Source organism: Solea senegalensis, linkage group LG9, assembly GCF_019176455.1.
Source record: "Solea senegalensis isolate Sse05_10M linkage group LG9, IFAPA_SoseM_1, whole genome shotgun sequence".
NCBI classification, from domain to species: Eukaryota; Metazoa; Chordata; class Actinopteri; order Pleuronectiformes; family Soleidae; genus Solea; species Solea senegalensis.
In genome coordinates this window covers 11,903,465-11,921,838 of record NC_058029.1, presented here as the reverse complement: position 1 = coordinate 11,921,838, position 18,374 = coordinate 11,903,465, and the positions used below count along the sequence as shown (strand labels likewise).

The following is an 18,374-nucleotide window of genomic DNA, read 5'->3' as shown; positions in this document are numbered from 1 at the left end:
AGAGACTGACTATTGCTTGGGTTGGCAAGCTGTTTTAATTTAATATGATTCACAATTACCTAACAGTGTAGTGATACTGAGTTGAGGTGTACTCATATTTTCTTATATACTGTATTTGCACTGTACACACCGGCATGAAAATGTGAAGTACTGCCACCTAATGCTTGTGCAGTACAATCTGTGCTGTGAAGCAAGCAGATGATTTGTTGAGATGGCGTCTGTTGACCGACTTGCTTGGCACCTAGAAACTTAATCAAGTTCCCAGTTTCATCTCTGTCTCTCTCTTCATTACCAGCCTCTCTCAAATTGAGTGGAAAACCTTCCCACTACTTCACAGAGACACAGGGAGCATCTTTGCTTTTGTTGTTCAGACTGAAGCACTTCTGTCACTCTATGAAAATACTGTCCGACCTGTGCTTCGACTGATAAATTGTACAGGGCCCATCTTGGCTTTTTTTATTGAACTGCATTATAAACTAATGTTGTTCACAACCAATTTAATATAAGTTTCTTCTCTGACCAAACCTATTGTCACTGAATTTGGGAACAGTGAGTACCAAAAGGGCTTAGGTATCCAGCTGGTTGTACTGGCCTAAACAAATACTCAGGTGCATACTGCGAGGTATTGACAAACAATCCCTGCACTGCAACCACTGTCTATATTTCAGTTTTCATTGTGGCCTGTAACCATAGAAACCCTTTCAGTGCAGCATGGGAGGGTTATGTTCAGCAACTTAATCTCTGGATCCTTTAACAGAAGCATTATTCAGCCATCTCTTCATAGAGTTTTTTAGTAAATTGATGGAATAAAATTGTTGGTGTTGGGTCAAATTTAATTTATTGCTTATCATCAAATATCTATTACCCGGCACCATCTCCAGCACGACTCATAATGCCCACAGGAAAACAGTCTAAACTCAAAACTGACCACAAAGTTAATGACTTTGACCGACAAAAACCTCTACTACTAACTGTTCAAAGGGTCATGTGACAGGTGAATTTCTTAGGGCACTAGTGTGTGCAGTGTGGTAGACATGGGAGAGGTACATCACTAAAGGAGCATGCCTAAAGACAGAAAAAGGATGTGCAAGGCAATGTTCCACGCACGTAATGCTACTGAGTAAGTGGAGACCAGTGATATGGGTAGTGCACTAGTAATAATGATATAATAAATAATAATACTAACAATAATAATGATAATAATAATATAATAGAAACTCAAGTAGTCTAACCCCAGTTCTTTTCTTCATATTAACAGTGACCAGCCTGCCATCAAGCACCACCTTGTCACATACTTCAGCGTCCCAAACCCTAGTGATGTCACCAGGCGGTGTCGCAGCTGATGGCAGTGTTACACTAACCCTTGCTGATGCACAGGGTATGCTGGACGGTGTCACTCTAAACCTCAATGCTCAGGTAAAAAGGTTGACTGTACTGTGTGTTGGTGAAGAGTGTAGAGCACACAAGAGCATTACAAATTCAGTGACGGTAGTACGAGTCTGTGACGATCAAACATAATATAATTTATTTTGTCAGCTGCCTTTTAATAAAGTTTCTTTTTATCCTCAGGGCCAGACATTTCCTGCTGTGCTGAATGACTCTGGTCTGTCGGGGCAGACAGCCAGCTCAGGCCAGCAGATCATACTGGTCAGTCACCAATCTGCAAATGGAGCCTCTGACGGTGGATATAATGTTAGTGTTTGTCTTCTGTGTATATTTATATCTGGGGTGGTGGGGGGCTGCAAAACAGGAAATAATCAATGAATTAAACAAGTAATTGGCATGGGAACACAATAATTGGACATCCGGAGGAGTCAAGTGTCTGTGACACTATATAAACACCATTCATCAATCAGAACTTGGTTCACTGTGTGAATATGCACAAATTGTTTGGACATTCAAGTAATTGGCATGTTTGTATGTGATTCAGATTTCTGATGACGGGCATACGGGTGTTAAGGACGCTCAGATGGAGAGTGAAAGTCGAAACCAGTGTTACTACTGTAATCAGGTGTTCCAGAATGCCAACACTTTGCGCCGCCATTGCAGACAAGCTCATGGCAAGGACCGCTGCCATGTCTGTAGTGTCTGTAACAAGGCTTTCAAGCGGGCCACACACCTGAAGGTAAGAGCATGCTTTACACTCAAATGCTTCTTTAATCATTTAAATGCTGATTTAAATGTAGCTACTGCTTCCTATCTATAAGCAGTGTGCATGCTTTAAACTACTATTTAAAGCATCTGTGAGTGAATACAATTAATGAAACATTTTATTTTTATTCATCAGTGCCTCCACCTATGGTTGAAAAAGTACAGACTCATAGAAACAGTTAAGAAAGCAACGTACAGCCTCTCTCAGTGACACAAAAAGAAGGGTTTCCATCAAATAGGTCTCAGATAGACTCTTATAAACTGTCACTCTCTCCAACACAACAAAACACTTAAACTGAGGAGTGTTTTACAGCCAAATTAGGGAGAGGGCCATGTGCACTTCTCTTTTCTCACTCTCATCTTCATGTTGTTGAGGCACTCGAGCACATAAAGTCTCTCAGATCAGAGGGATAAAAGAGGAGGGTATGGCTTTATGCTGGAGCACTTTCCCCTACGCATGTCATGTTTCTTAGAAAAGGTCTGTCTGCCATAGGCTTTTACTTTAGCAAATGTGCCTCAATCTGCTGAGCGGTAATTGTCTCTCATAAAAGTAATGACACAGAGATTAGGTACATGTCACAGTGAGAGTGACCAAACTCCATACTCTACAGATCCCCAGGCTGCTCATTAGTCTCCAATGAGAACTCCAATGTTGATTTTTAGATTTTTAAAAAGGCCCAGTGGTGAGGAAGATAAATTGGTATTGCAGTTACATCTCATTTTGTTTGCCTGTGGATAACACATTTCCAATTTAATTATAGCCAGAAAACCAAGACCTTGGCTTTATAATTAGAGCATAGGAGGGGAAAAAAAAAAATTAAAACAGCTTCCGCTTGGCAGCCAGAGTTACATATTGTTTTCAGCATTAGTAGCCACTAAAAAGGAAAGGGCCACTCAGATTAAAGGGAGGTGTTGTATTAGGCTATATGGCCTCCAGCTTGGATTTACTTTAACAGTTACTATTTGAATTAAACACAACCAAAAACATTCAGAATATCTATGAGTAAAATTTTTGTTCAGATGTTGACAAAGATAACCTTTTTACTGTAGTGTGGTTTCATGTATCTTTTAATAGGGCACATGTCATGTGACCATGATTATTGAAAACAGAGGAAATGGCAACAGAAAGCGTTTTTCATTGGGCTGCACAATTATTAAAGGTTCTGATTTCCCAAAACCTACCCAAGCCTTTTTTTTCTATGCACTCCGCTAGAAAGACTATTTCCTCCTCATATAATGTGACATAGTTACCTCCAGACTTGCTCTGAGTCATGCTCCAAATACTAATCAGTTCCTCATAAGACCCGAATGATATCTGAAGTCATATCCACATGGTAGTCAGGGGACAATGTGCTAGGTTATGATGAAATTCAATTTTTTGCTTGTGTCGACAGGAACACGAGCAGGTGCACCAGCCCGGCCCCTCACCCAGCTCACAGAAGCCCCGAGTTTTCAACTGCTCCTCCTGCGTGAAGGCATTCGCCAAGCGCAGCCAGCTGGAGAGACACAACAGAACACACACGGGTAAGAGGATTATGGAAGGAAATGTTTCACTGACGTCATAGCAGAAGTTTCAGCTGTGTCTTGAGCTCTGCGTTTCAAACATAAATCCACCAGTTGTTACTATATTTATAACCGATGCACCACAATGTGATCGTAAAATAATAGTTGTGTCAATTAATTGTATCGGTAAATTAATCAGCAGTATGAAAATACTGAAGAAACGATTCAAAAGTAATGTATCATGAAATTATAAGTACAGCACAGACAGCATAACCATCACTCATACAAGTATTTATTGTCTTTATAATAGTATATTATATAGTATTTCAATATGTTTTATTTAATGTTAAAAACCCTTCGAAGATTTGACAGGACAGGATTATGACGTCATACAGGAAGATGTGTGAAAGAAACATTTGTGCACCACAGGAAACAAAGTACTTCAGATCTGAGGTGTGATTTAAAATGTATGCTTATATTTTGTCCTGAGTGGATTTTACCCTGTGTCAACATGAAACATGATAAATTGTTGAACTGACATGACTCAAACACAATGTTTTAGTTTGCTCCCAGATTGTCTCATGAATATCTTCCCATATAACTGGGTCCAGAGAAACAAAGACCTGCAATAAATAGGAAATGTAAACACAAAAAACAGCGTCCCTCGCTGATGTGTGATATTTAGCAGCTGTCAACTTCCCTTTCACTCTCCCTAATTCATACATGCACACATACACATCTACTAAGCGACTAAATGCCCTGAATGTCTCATCTCTGTGTGAAATCCTAGGCACCCAGACATGATTATCAGCCTTCAGTGTGCATAAAGAAACAATTCAGTTGGCCTATTACCATTTGAATAGACTCATTTGAATGCTGTTGAGAAAGATTCTCATTGGTCCCTTTTCTATTCTGGCTCATTTCACAATCTTGCATTGCCTGTTTTTTTTTGTATTTTCACCAAGCAACAGCAAAAAATCTTAGGTTTTCCCCAGTGCATGATCAAGATCAGCAACTACAATGAATGTACACTGGAATGACCGCTTATTGGACAATGAAGAGTGACAAGTTTGTAACTAACCCTGTTTGAGGTGTAAATACTGTTCATTTATACAATTTCTTTAGATCATAAAATCATTTTTATTTAAGTTTAAACTATGTCTAACGAAAGAAGAATGACCTTATACTGTATAAAGTGTAAGATTGCCCTGAACATTCTTGCATGTTCAAGCAGTGTGCGAGAGTCTCTATGCCGCTAATACTAATACAATCTCTTAATACTTTTCGACAGGCGAGCGTCCCTTCAAATGCAGTCAGTGTGACAAGGCTTTCAACCAGAAGAGTGCTCTGCAGGTCCACATGGTCAAACATACTGGAAAGAAGCCCTTCAAGTGTGAAGTGTGCAGCATCAGGTTCACGCAGAAGAGCAACATGAAGCACCACATGAAGAGATCTCACGGCTACGGTGAGCAGATGACCGACACACGCATGCACACGCATGATGAAAGCTATTAGTCACCTCTCATTCTCTCTCTGTTTATTTCACTCTCACTGAGGAGCAGTGTCAGGACTGATAAGCATTTAATAATGAGGTCCATAGGGTTCCTAACTCTTGTCATTGTCCCTCCAGGTCCGTCTTTTAATGAATCCGGTCCGTCCCAGTCTTTGTTTCTGACATTATTATCACTCATAACCATTCCAAGACAAACCAAGTGACCCTTTTTAATAAATAAATTATCATACAAATGATTAAGTAATCAATCATCAACCTTTTTTATTTGAATTGAAATGAAAAGTTTTATCAAAGCCCTTTTTCACTGCGAGAGAATAGCTGTGGAAGGAGGAGGCACGGACCAGTTTCTATCACCACAAAGCATCTGTGGGCTGGATGAAGTGAATTCATTTTCTCGATGCATAACGTCAATGTTTTCCCAGAGACTAACATCACTAAGATAATTAGGTACCAGGCGTGTCAGGGAAAAAACAGTAATGTTACATTTACTGTTAATATGAGTTTGATGTTAACAGAAATCTTAATCTTAAAGCTTAAGTGTGTGACTTTTCAGTGGAAGCAAATGTCTGATGCATCCAAGGATCAAACAAGTTCACACAATGCTGATTAAGCTTCACGCGACTCGCTCCGTGTTTCTCAGTGTTGTGACACAGTGATACATTTTATATCACCGCTGAAGGAGGAAAGACAAACGCATAACAGCTACTCAAGTAAAGTGAGATGACAGCAGACTTTATGTTAAGGAGTTAGCTCTGGTTCTCTGAAACATGAGTGAGGTAGTGAGCTACTGAAGCATGACTTAATGTCATCCTTTTAGAAAGCTGTCTTTTGGTGACATCCAGGTTGCATACTGGAGCTTTAATTGATGCTAACAAGTTAACTCCATTCAGGTGGTTTGAATTCCCCTTTGCAGCTGTGGCTGGTGTGAGGCCAGCGGTTCAGGATGTTGATCCACTTGTGTGTTTTCTTCATGTAAAATACAACAGTATTTTAGCACAACGGAGTGGCATTATCACTCTAACAGTGACATTTTGTACTCAAGTGAATGTCAGTTTTATCAATAGCTTTCATTGTCACAAAAAAAAAGCAAAATTCTCTCTCATCTCTCATCCTGGATTCATCCCAGGATGACAGAAAGTCCTTAAGCTTGAGCCCTGGTCTCCTTTTCCTTGTGTCTTCATGTGTGTTTGGGAGTGTTTATGTGTCTGGGTGTGTGTGTGTGTGTGTGTGTGTGTCGTAGCCATCTCACATAATGCAGTATTTTCCGTATAATAGGCACAGCACATGAAAAGGTATCCTTGAACACTAAAGACTGCTGGCAGACATTGTTGGCCTCCCTCTGTGGAGCCCGAACTGTCTCTCTCTTCTCCTTTCCCCCGACAATTCTCCTCGCTATCTGTTGAGAACGAGCCCAACAATGGCAGCACTCAGTCACCCCCATGCTCGCCATTAATGCGTATGCACGTCCGCCACAGATACTGTAGAGCAAGAGAACTGTAGCAACGGGCCTATCGCCTGTTCTCTTGAAGCTATCTTCTTTGTTATCAGCAGATGCTTGTTCTGAATTTTAAGTCACCGCTTCGTCCTGCTTCAGTCGGGTACTGGTCCATGACTCCCCTTTGGTTTAACATTGGCCAAGAGCGCAACCAACTCACTCTCACATTGGCTTTCACGTCACTCCCAATGTCCCACCTCAGAGTCTGGCGGGCGCCTTTTGATGTTGACACGTGGAGAACACTGCTGACGGATCTGTTCTACTTATTCAACTTGACACATGTCCCCACACTGACTGGAAGCTCGATTGTGTAAAAAGTCATGTCTGAGATTCTGACCTCTGTAGTATTGCAGGTAATAAGTTCCAGACTTAATTAGGTTACAGATTCACTTCTAAATCTTTCAAGGTATTCCGTCTTTCTCTTCACACGGCAAATGAATAATTTTTTTTACATTTAAAAACCAGCACTGCCAATAATCAAATATAAAAGCAACAACCGCAGTTCCTCTTGAATCTCTAGTTCTGTTTTTACATTTTATTTCTCAATTATTTTTATTTAGTTTTTTTTTTATATATATTTTTTTTATATATATATTTATATATATATGGAGCAGTGCTTACAGTGCTATATAATTCAAGACTACACTTACTACACTTGTGTTATTTGCAAATATAAACATTTAATGCTCAGTCTACGAGTTGTGGTAAGTGAGAGGTTATGACAGTGTATAACCAGTTTAATAATGCTGATCTGACAAATTCACTGTCTGTAATGACAACAGAGGAGTGTCAACCATAAATGTACCTTTTGTTTGCGTGATATTTTGTGATTGGTCTCCGTTTGTGTACATAATCTTGTAATTTTTTCCTGTCAAAGTGAAAGACTCCCTTGTACAGCCCTTTTGCTTATGTGTTTCAAGTGTTAGAGACAAATAATATAATGACTTTTACTGTAAAACTCAATTCAGTGCATGGCCTGCAGCAGGAGAACAAGCCCGTGTGAATCACTGCTGTTTTGTGTTCAAGATATTTTAAGCTGAATACAACTATGCCATATGACTCAACCCACAATGATCATATCCTACATCTGTCAGGTCTCATTATAGTTAGTGTAATTGACGTGTTAGAAGAAAGCGCAAACTGGAAAAATGCAAGATATTAAAACAAATGTTGGCAGATTGAGGCGGGGAGAAGATTGCTCTTGAAGGATGTTCTTTTTTTGCGTGACAGCCACTGGCAAGTTGAATAGAGAATCAGAGCTTCTAGTGAAACTGTAAATGTGTGTTAATGGGCTTTTTCTTCTGCCTCACAAAGCTCTGTTATTACCCATCTCAAGGACTCCTTAGTAGTCATGCAGCACGGTACTCATCCTCTATTTTCTCCCCACTTTCTCCTCCCAGGTCAGATCCAGGATGTGTCCCTGAGCCAAGGAGAGGTGGCGCCTCAGGTCACTCCCGAACTTGACCTGGAGGTTGTTCCTGAGTCATCTGGAGACTGGCAAAATGTCTTTCCCTGACAGCAAGCGAAATGTTGAGTGCAGTGAGTTTTACAACCCAACAGCAAAGATTTGTCAAACATTTTCTGCCTCTCGAAATGGATTATTCAGTTAGAAAAACATGTAAAACATTTAAGATTTGCACCACAGTATATCAAAGGCTTTTACTGTGGTCACAGTGTGCTCCAATTAGAGAAAATTAACAGCGAAGTAAGGAGGGTCTGGTTCCCTCTGATTGGCTTAATGACTTTCATCTGTTTTGCTGGAGTCTTGATTGTCATCACTACGATAACCTTCAGAGAGGTTTTGCTCAATAAGCAAATGTATCCCAGTGGTCCCTGTAATCCTGACAATGTTATCGAGAGAAAACAAGGTAAGACCTTATCAAGCCAGGAACAGAACTTTCCCTCTTTATCTGTCTTAAAACAATTTTAGTGAACGGTAAACTGAAGAAATATCTTCATCCACACACGATAAAAATGACTCTGTAGTACATGTGCCAGGCCTGTACATGGCACAGAAACACTTCCAAAATGGAGAAGATGACGTGGAGCATGCGCGTGATGCATGAGCGCCATGTGTCTCTCCGTTTATTACAGTTTGTACTCTCACAGAAAGAGAGACAAGAAATGATATAAGTTTTCATACAACAGACCAAACAATCCGGAAACACATGAAGGAAATGATGACGAAACGAATATAAGGACAGCAAATCCAACAATTGTGCCCCAGGGCTCCCAAAACAATGGTTCTGTGTGGATAAAAAGCCAAAACAAGGCAATTTTTTTTGCAGATTCTACTGAACTCGCTATCGCGTGTCCAGACTCCCCAAGTTCTGCGAGAAAATGACTTGTCTCCGCTCACACTTACGCTCGCCGCACTGCAAACGACTGCACTGCTGTCACTGCTTCAAAAGCAACACAGCACAGATTTGTTTCATAGGTTTACAATGATTATTTTTTTTACTTATGTATACTGTATATATATTTTGTCTCAAAATGAAATGTCATTAGCCGTTTGTGTGTTTATTTCGTCGCAAAGCAGCGATGGACATGTTTGTGAAGCTTGCCACTGAGGACACTGATCCCGATCTGATGCTGCTTGAGCTTTTTTTGACTGAACACGTTTGTCCGCGTTGTGTTTCCTGTAGATATCCCGTCATTCAAACTCACACGTCACATGCAGGTCATTTTTTGTAAATAGTGTAGTTAGATTTGCATATATTTTCTGACGAGCTGCCACAACATAGTTTGTGTGGCATTATGAAATGTTGCATTTATTATGAAGCAAAGCTAATGTACAGACAATGAGCTGTTTCCCCCCTCCTTTTTGTGGTTGTTTTTCTATTGTCTATAATAAATTATGAAAAGTAATTAAACTAATTTTTCTACCAATTTAAACTGCTGTGTAGGATAGTGTGTCCTGGTTATTTAAAGGAATTTAAACATTTTGTTATGCTTGGCTATATCCTGCCTTTCACCTTGGATTTGCTGTAGCTGAGTGGGAGGGAAGGATGTACATATTCTGTGTGCAGTTAGAGTTCCCCAAGCCAAAGATATCAGAATTTAATATTATATGTATCTTATTAATTTTCTAATTCTAAATTTAACTTCATGTTTTATCAGGGTTGCTTTCTTTTTCACTGGAAACAATAGGACTTCAAAACAAGGACAGAAGGCTTGCAGCCCCAGTAGCTGCATGTGTTTTTTTATAAAGTGGCAGGAGAATTATCCACTTGAATTTTTAGGTCAAAATAATTGCTCCCAAAGGCTCAAGACCACAGCAGAGCAGAGCCATCTCACAAGGTTTAGCTTGAACGGAGTTAAAGGGCCAGCTCTAACACTCAGGTTTCATCTTCGTCTCTGTGCAATTACACTGAGCTTGAGTGGGGCTCCAACTTTCCCCCCCAGTCACGAATCACCCAGAAAAATCACAGTAAAGAATAATGATAACCCATTGAGTCATGGATTCAGGGTTTTTTTTTAAAAAGAAAAGAAACTGCTGTGTAGCTGTCATCCTATACCCAGTAAGCCCACTTGTCATGTTTTTATGATGCAAATGTATTGTTGGTCATGCTCAGTTATGACAAGACACACACTTCACAAGGCAGAAAAGAATAGTTGCTTTCATCATTTTTATTTTTTTATTCTCAGTTAAGTAGTTGGTCATGTTTTTATTACACATGCTATAATGGGGAGCGCCTTTACATTCATTCTGTGGATCCATTCAGGGGGAGAAGAAAATCGACACAACGCAGCACTCAAGAGGCTCAAGCACACTCAAGACAGTAAGAGAAAATGGACACCACAACATCTCACACACACACACACACGCATGCACACGCCGGCTTTTAGAAGATGGATGTTTGGATTGTTTAGTGCTGAACTTTTTTTTATTTGGAAAAACTTTCAACCTGCACATTCTCAAATAACACCTTATAACGTGTTAGTACAGAGTTAGTCACAGAGCACCTTTTTGAAATTGTGTTGTTTGTTCCATTATCCACAACATATGGAGACACAGCGCATTGTTTTTGGTCATTCAGGAGGCAAAGGCACTTGTCACTGAGTTTTTTTTGTGAATTCCGTTGACACTGAGTGTGCTGTGCATAAGAGAAGCAGTGAAGACAAAGAAAACTGCACGAAAAGGTCTGAATCTGGCACCGTGCTTCAGAAATAGTGGAGAGTAGGACACTACAAAGTAATTTAGTTCTCTATATAGAAAAGAAAATTAGTGTATGCCATTATCTCATGACGGAAAAAGAACTAGTTCTTTAGAGATGACAAATTGACTCAATGGCTATTGCACAATAGTCATTTAGAAAGTTTAGAAATTAACCACAAAACCCACAGCCAGCCTTAATGACATAGAGCAACGTGACATTCATGACAGGACACTTAAGTACAGCTGAGACACAGAGGGTTGAATGAAAACACATAAAATGTAAAGTCTGTTAAATAGATTATAAAAAAACAAAAAGTCAATCACAGGTTTATGTGGGAGAACATTTGAGGGAACAACGATCGACAGTGTGACGAGACAGAAAATCGCTCTTAATCAAACAGAAACAACCCCGGTCTTTTCAACCAGTCGGCAAATGGCAACAACGGACAAGTCAGTCGGACTTGCACCGGCCTGAACCTTCAGCTGCGCCCGGGCTTGCTCCAGTTCAGCCATCGTATGTTAGGAAAACCAATGTTTAAGACATCCACAGAAACTCAAGCACACAGTATCATTCAGGCTACACATGTGAGCGGCTTCAGGGTCAACTTCAGCAAACAGTACAGACTCGTGGTGATGCCAGTGCAGACTACTCAGCGCAAGGCATGCAATGGAAAGAGGTGGGGGGGTTGGGGCAGGGGGGGTTGGGGCAGGGGTAACAGATTGTGTCACTATCTACCAGCCAAAGGGGGTGACAGGAGAGGGGAGGGATTTAGCAATTAAAGTGTTATCAGAGATGCACTGGGAATCGAGTGTGAGAGGTCTCCTCCTCCTTGTTTGTTTTTGTTTGTTTTTTTTCTCCCCACTTTAGTCTCATGTTCTTGAACTTCTCCCCTTAAGCAGTTGGACTGGGATGTAGAGAGGGACTTCAGCGTTTGCCTGGAGAAGCGCTCCTACTTCCCTGTAACAGAGGAGACATAGATGTGATGAACGTGTGCGGATGGCAGCCCTGCAGGTCCGCTCAGGTATTAAATGACCACTCTGATGTGTTTTCAGCGTCGCACAATCCACTCGATATGTAATGATAGCTCTGTCTGAGGGCTTCACCGACACTTAAACAAGAAGCACAGTGAATAAAATGGAATTGTAGCCAATAACGCCTGACAGCTAAATCTATGGGTTTTTTGCCATTTTTGATGATGGTGATTATGAGTCGTTAGGAATTTGACAGCATTAGCTGTCTGGCATTTCTTATGTGAAATGAGCTTTTTAGCCTTTAACACTGAAAAGTCAGAGTGGTCCTGTGACATGAGCGATAGGCAGGTTAGTAAGCTGTGCATGTGGGCGATTTTCAGGCCGATATTGTAGAATACCATTGAGGAGAAAAGATGGATTTGTAAGAAATTATTGATTATGTGAGGTACATTTTTAGGTCAGAGTCATGGAAAATAAAGACAAAGTGACAGCATTATGAGAAAATAAACAAAAAACAGCCTATACTTAGTTAAAATTATGATAAACAGAAAGCTATGTCATTGTTTCTCAGTATTTTGAGCAAAAAGTGAAATTTTGAGTTGTTTTTTAATCAATTGTTCAATCCTATGAGGTTCTGAAGTACAGAAGTATTGTTGATATTACAGCAACTTCACTATATTGGTCCATAAAGAATAATAAATGAATTGAGACTCTCTCTCTCCACCAAGGACATATTGCATATATATGGAATGAGTACGGAGAAATACGCGTGTAACTGCTTGAATTGCTGCCTCTCGCAGGAAAAAGAATTGATGTTTGTTCATAAAGTTCCAAAGCAGATGTTCTGTGTTTATCACAAAGCCGTCTTTACAAGCTACACTGAACTGTTCCCTTCCCTCTCTCTCTCTCTCTCTCTCTCTCTCTCTCTCTCTCTCTCTCTCTCTCTCTTTCTCTCACTCTCTCGCTGGAGGAAGATTATACAAATGAGACAAATCTTTACGGACCGCTCGAGAGGATAATCCATATTGTCAGAAGCCTTTTACTCGTCCTCATAGAGTGAAGGCCAATAATTGGGCTTCCGTTCTAAGCAATTTCCAATGAAATCCACACATCTGTCATGGAATAGAAAAAAAACCCCTCAGATTTACGCAAGTGCGCTGAGATTTAAATCTGGAACTGGAAGTAGACACTGAATAGGAACTAAGCGCGGAAACATTAATTAAAACTGAATGTGGCTTTGTGCTCATTTCCATTTTTCACAGCGATGCCATTCATGCAGAAGAAACTGGAGTTACGATGCCATGGCACTGAGGCGTGTGTTAATTAGTCGTATCACACAGTTTAGACAGCAGCGACTCCGAAGTTGTTGATCTCCTCTTGTTTTGTTTTTTTTCTTTCCTGCAGATTATAGCGAAAACAGTTAAGCCACACAGATGAGGATGCAGCCCCAGGGAAATGTGGCTTTCTGTCCACAGTCACTTGTTGCTGAATTAGTCAATCTAAAGTTACGCTGAGAGAGAGGCAGGCTAATTTATAATGAAGAGGGAGAACAGCCAGAGCATGACATACACAGTGTGGAAGCAAATTAACGAGTGAGGAGGTTGAATGCTGAGATTTGTGCAGACTGGTAAAAGATGATGATGGAACACAAAAACAAAAGACAGCCTTCATTTATACATGGAAAAAGAGATACACTTCAGAGTAAATATTCCCTATAATCATGCAGATGCACCCACAGCACAGCACCTGAATATTACCCAGGGAACATTTTATACCATTAAAGTGAAGCACAGTTATTGTGGAGAATGTGAGTGTACTGGAGAGAGAGAGAAAAAAAACCTTGAAATTGTTACATGAAGATGCATCTCACTTCCTGTTACTGTGATTAATAGCTGATCTTTCTGGTACCGTACAGATATTATTACAATTATCATAAAAATCATTAAAACAATATTGATTATAGCAGCTTTCATTAGATCATAAACATTTCAATGAGCCAGCTATTTGTTGTTATTACTTCCTCTTTTTCGCCATTGTTTTTATATATAAATGTGCTACTGACACGACCTCCATCTATATTGTACATAGAAAAAAAAATGTTTACAGTAGTTTACCTTTGCTACTGTTAATGTTGAGTCATAAAAAAAAGGCCAGTGTGCCAGATTTATATTCCACCAGCGTTTGTGGCCTCTGGTGCTTGACTAGTGATGGATGGTATGACATAAGTTAGATTATACATTGTGCATAAGCAGCGGCTTCCCTGTGAAGCTGCAGTTACTATACGTTAGCTGTAGCACTTCCTCTGTATCAGAAGTGGGTCTACCGTCCGTGGCGTGGTTATAAAAGTTCACAGTGTGCACTGTGATCAATCTTGTCTCTGAGAGCCTCTTATTATTCCGCTGCTGCAGTAGTAATGAGATTAGGATGTCTTCTGAGCATATCAATGTTGAGCGTATGTGAAGTGAGTTAAACTCAACTCCGGCTCCATCGGGTATCAATTACTCACTCTGCTGTTGATATCATCACTGAGGCAGGAAAAAACGGGCAAGAAAGTGATTAATGAAAAAAAAATCACATTTTCAACACAATTACATAGATAAGGAGCGTGGAGGGAAATAATGGGGAAAATAACTTTGAACTTTGGTCTGTTTTTTCCTCACCATTTTGAAGATCCTAGTCAGGGAGCCTTTGCCGTCCCCTGCACTGGCCTTCTTGGCTTTAGACTGTGACTTCTGGTCGCCCTGCCAGAGAAGAAGAGGAAGTCAGTGTTGTGAAATAGTTGCCAAGAGACTGAGATGTGGCTACTCAGAGAAAACTCAGAGAATAAAGAGTACAATATATAATTTCCCCTTCTCTCTGGGATTTACAAAGACTGAAAAAACATGGTATCAGTTCCAGTGCAGTTCACCTATGTCCTGCTTTCACCGTGTAATTGTGTGTTATCATTTTCAATGAATCATGCATGAGCAAGAAAAGCTATAAAGCAGCAAAGCCTGGTGTGAAAGGGCAACGTTTCCTGTGGTCTCTCCTTGTTGACGATTAATCACGTAAGGTAAATCGGGTCCCGACGACTGTGGCGCCTGTTGTGTCTTTGCAACATTTACCTCTCGGCGGCGGACTCAATTAAGCAAATACATTTTGTTTTGGTATTTCTTAAGAAAAAAAGAAAGAAAAAAAATGACACAGCTGTGATAGAGACGTCAATGTTTGACCATATGTGAAGGGAAATGAAATATAGGACAGCAATCTATTTTGAAGAGCACTTAGGGACTGTGTGAATATCGTTGCAGCACAGATGTTCATGTTCGGTTTTTACCTCATGAGCAGACTTGGTCAATGCTAACATCAATAATGTTGTCTTTAAAACTTTGCCCCTTGACAACCATCGACATTTCAAAACCTGTCACTCATTTCACTGCTGATCTTACTTGGCATTTAACATGAATGACTATACATTGATTAATGTCTTTCTGATAATATGGCAAATGTAGAATTGTGTTATATTTTAGTTTAACCTTCAATGAACCATAGCATCTAAATAATAACAACAATAATAATAATAATGATGATCTTTTGAAAATCAGGCCACAAAAATTAAGTTCTACTCCGGATAGGCCACACTACCCCGGCATTTAAATCCACAAACCTGAAGAAGAACAGTAGGGCAAAAAAACAAGACCTTTAGAAACCAAACACAGTGACGTGCATTTGCTTCCTGATTGTTTATTATCGACCATGACTCAACTATCAGTCGTGAGTGTTGAGCTCTATAAACACTTATGTTCAGCTGGGTGGTGCAGGGTGGTGAATGAATAAAATCCCATTCTCTACTTAGTTTTACTGTTTACATGTTGCACTTTAAAACACACGATGCAGTTTCGCAGTTTTAAAACGGTACTGTATTTCTATGTATTTCTATCAGCCAAATCAGAGTTTAAAAATCAACAAAAAAAATAAGGAGTGTCTTTTGTATCATTCAATTCCGGCCTTATTTTAGATTATTTGTTGATTTGTCTTTTCCTAAGTGAGGTTTCTCATTAGAAACTACAACTCCAGAGGAGAGAATCTACTTTCTGTTTACACCAGTATGTGTGTGCGATAGATTGGAAGCGACTCAGATCTGACACAGAGCTGAAACTCTGTGAAAACACAGTAATGTCGATGCAGATTGAGTAAAATATGCAGGAATTGAAACATAGAAGAAAGACTGTCATAGAGTCCTTGTCCTCAGCATTAACCTTTCACCCCCTAAACTCTCGTCTTTTGCTTCATGTTTTTTTAGAGCAGACAAACACACTCTCTCTCACACACACACACACACATGCGTGCACTTTCACCAGGACCTCAAATCAAGTATTGCCAAATGAAGCAGAAGGCAGCTTCGACACTTCAACCAGCCACAGAGGAATTTTGAATTGAAACAAGCTTAATAAAGAGTGGAGTAATGCCTGTGTTGTCATGAATACTCAATATGCACATGTGGCGAGTCAGGCGGCAAAAAGAGACAAAATGGGGGATGATCTGCTTGAGAATGGACTTAAGTCAGAGGGAAATGAGGCCGTTATCAGTGATGTATGGCGAGATTGCGGCGGCTTAAAGAGGCTGATGGCGACTTAATAAAAATGGAGCCAAAGAGACCTCACTTGCCCTTTGCTCGAGTTTAATTAGGCATGTTAACCACTGGGTGTTTTTGGAGTTTCAAACCACCTACCAGGCCCATCTTGGCTGCTACTCCTCTCCACTGGATGTGCAGAGAGAGACAAGAGACAAGTGAAAGAGAGACAGAAGAAGAAGGAACGTGTGTCTTACTCGGCGCAAAAGGCAGGATGGGAAGGAGAGGAGGCAGACGGGAGGGTCCATCCAGGGAGGGAGAGGTCACAGGGGGCAGGAGCAGATGAGGAACAGAGGAAAGAGGGAGGTGGGCAGACATGTGAGGGAAAGGAGAGAAGGAGAAGCAAGGCACATGCTCACATAGACAAGTGACATTCAGCAGACAGAGAAATATAAATGTATGCAAGTATAACCCTGTAAATGAGTCGTTCTGCACAGTGGGAACCGTGCGGGTGTAAACAATCGTAATTAAGGATGGCTGAGTTCCATTGAGCTTCCTCAGTTTCAGTGTGCACGCTGGGTCGCTGTCACACTGTCCTGACATTGTCATTATAATCTGTAGCACCTGTTGCCTTTCCTGCTGAAACATGTCAAAATGTCTGCTGTGAAAAAAAGGGCCGTCCAGTCATAGCCGTGACGGTAAGACACGAGGACAGACTACTTCTTTAATGTCTGTATGGCTAAGGACACTGTTCAAGTGTGATTGTTTACACAGTACTACGACATAGACGGTAACTTACAACACACACACACTAGGACCCAGATTGTCAATCTTTGGTGCCAGCGTCTGAAATTACTGGTGCTCCTCCTCCTATAGATGCTTCTCATTTCCTGCACCAGTGTTTTCTATTTTCCGTCCTGTTCTAAATGAGTGACTGCATATGATATCTTCTCTTTGGGTGTCTTTTTGTTTGTCTTATTCAACAGTACCACATCTCCCTTTGGTCATGTGGTTCCCATACACATCACATTAATCTTCTTCTTCTTGATTTAAAAGGCTCTACTGGAATATAAAGCGGAGAATGCATGTTCTGGAAAGCGAGACTGACGCGGTGACCATGTCTGCACAATGGGAGCATGTGCTCAACTGCACATGGAAGGTATGGAGGAGCCTTTTTGTCACATAATCACTCTTGATATAACGGGGAATGATTACACACTGTTTCTTCAGGCGAGGCAGGAACATACAGTAATTACTCTGTTTTCTTAACAGGAAAACGACAACGTTCTATTGTGTATCTATAACTGAGAATACATTGTAATTGCTTCAAAAGAGACAGTTGCAAAGCAGACTCACCCTGGACTTAGGAGGGGCTGGGGACACCTGAAGAAGAGTTAATAAGAGAAAGGGTATAAAAGGTTTAAAAGGAGATGGTGAGAGGGAAACAAGTGCAGTGAAAGAGACAAACACAGCAGTAAAAGATGCTGCTGACATACTAAAAAAAAAAGAAGAGATAACCTTGGATAGTGCGAGTGCTTAAGAGGTGCACAGTATTGTCTGTTCATGCTGAGGATTACTCACGATCGTGCGGAAGAAGTGGACCACAGCGTTCTCTGCTCCACGCTTACGTGGGGAAGTGGCAGATGCTTTCTGAGGGGCTGGAGAGAGACCTCGGAAAGATCCCTGGAAAGGAAAGGGTATTTAATGTATGCTACTCGAGCTTTCAGTCTTCTGTTCTTTAATAATAAATGTGATTGTAGTCATTACTGAGTACTCTTATATGAAGTTAAACATGCATTAAACAGCGGACATTACAGTAATCTCCTGTTTTACATATTGTCCTGATCTTTGTCCTAAATGAATGGGCCGCAATTTGAAACCGTTGCGTGAGGCAACTTGTGATTTAAGGTCACATAATATATATGTATATATATATATATATATATATATATATATATATATATATATATATATATATATATATATATATATATATATATATATACATATATATATATATATATATATA

General features: G+C 40.3%; 1 protein-coding gene and 1 long non-coding RNA gene across 5 annotated transcripts in view; one reads left to right on the top strand and one right to left on the bottom strand.

The window, feature by feature from the left end:
- LOC122774775 (zinc finger protein 236-like) overlaps positions 1-9,557 on the top strand; it is a 41,554-nt gene extending 31,997 nt beyond the window's left edge. For 3 of the 4 annotated variants that reach the window (XM_044034291.1, XM_044034289.1, XM_044034292.1), the window contains exons 27-32: positions 1,259-1,416; positions 1,570-1,692; positions 1,931-2,125; positions 3,546-3,675; positions 4,946-5,119; positions 8,063-9,557. In XM_044034291.1, the coding sequence (XP_043890226.1) occupies positions 1,259-1,416; positions 1,570-1,692; positions 1,931-2,125; positions 3,546-3,675; positions 4,946-5,119; positions 8,063-8,178 (896 nt within the window). In that variant the 3' untranslated portion in view covers positions 8,179-9,557. The remainder of the gene's footprint in view (positions 1-1,258; positions 1,417-1,569; positions 1,693-1,930; positions 2,126-3,545; positions 3,676-4,945; positions 5,120-8,062) is intronic. The other variant, XM_044034290.1, reaches the window with a different exon arrangement.
- A 732-nt stretch (positions 9,558-10,289) lies between these two features.
- On the bottom strand, positions 10,290-18,066 carry LOC122774166. Its single transcript, XR_006360965.1, has 6 exons — positions 17,927-18,066; positions 17,702-17,728; positions 16,505-16,534; positions 14,454-14,534; positions 14,300-14,318; positions 10,290-11,779 (listed from the first exon to the last, which is right to left on the bottom strand). It is a non-coding gene; the product is annotated as an uncharacterized LOC122774166 (long non-coding RNA).
- Between the last annotated feature and the right edge of the window lie 308 nt (positions 18,067-18,374).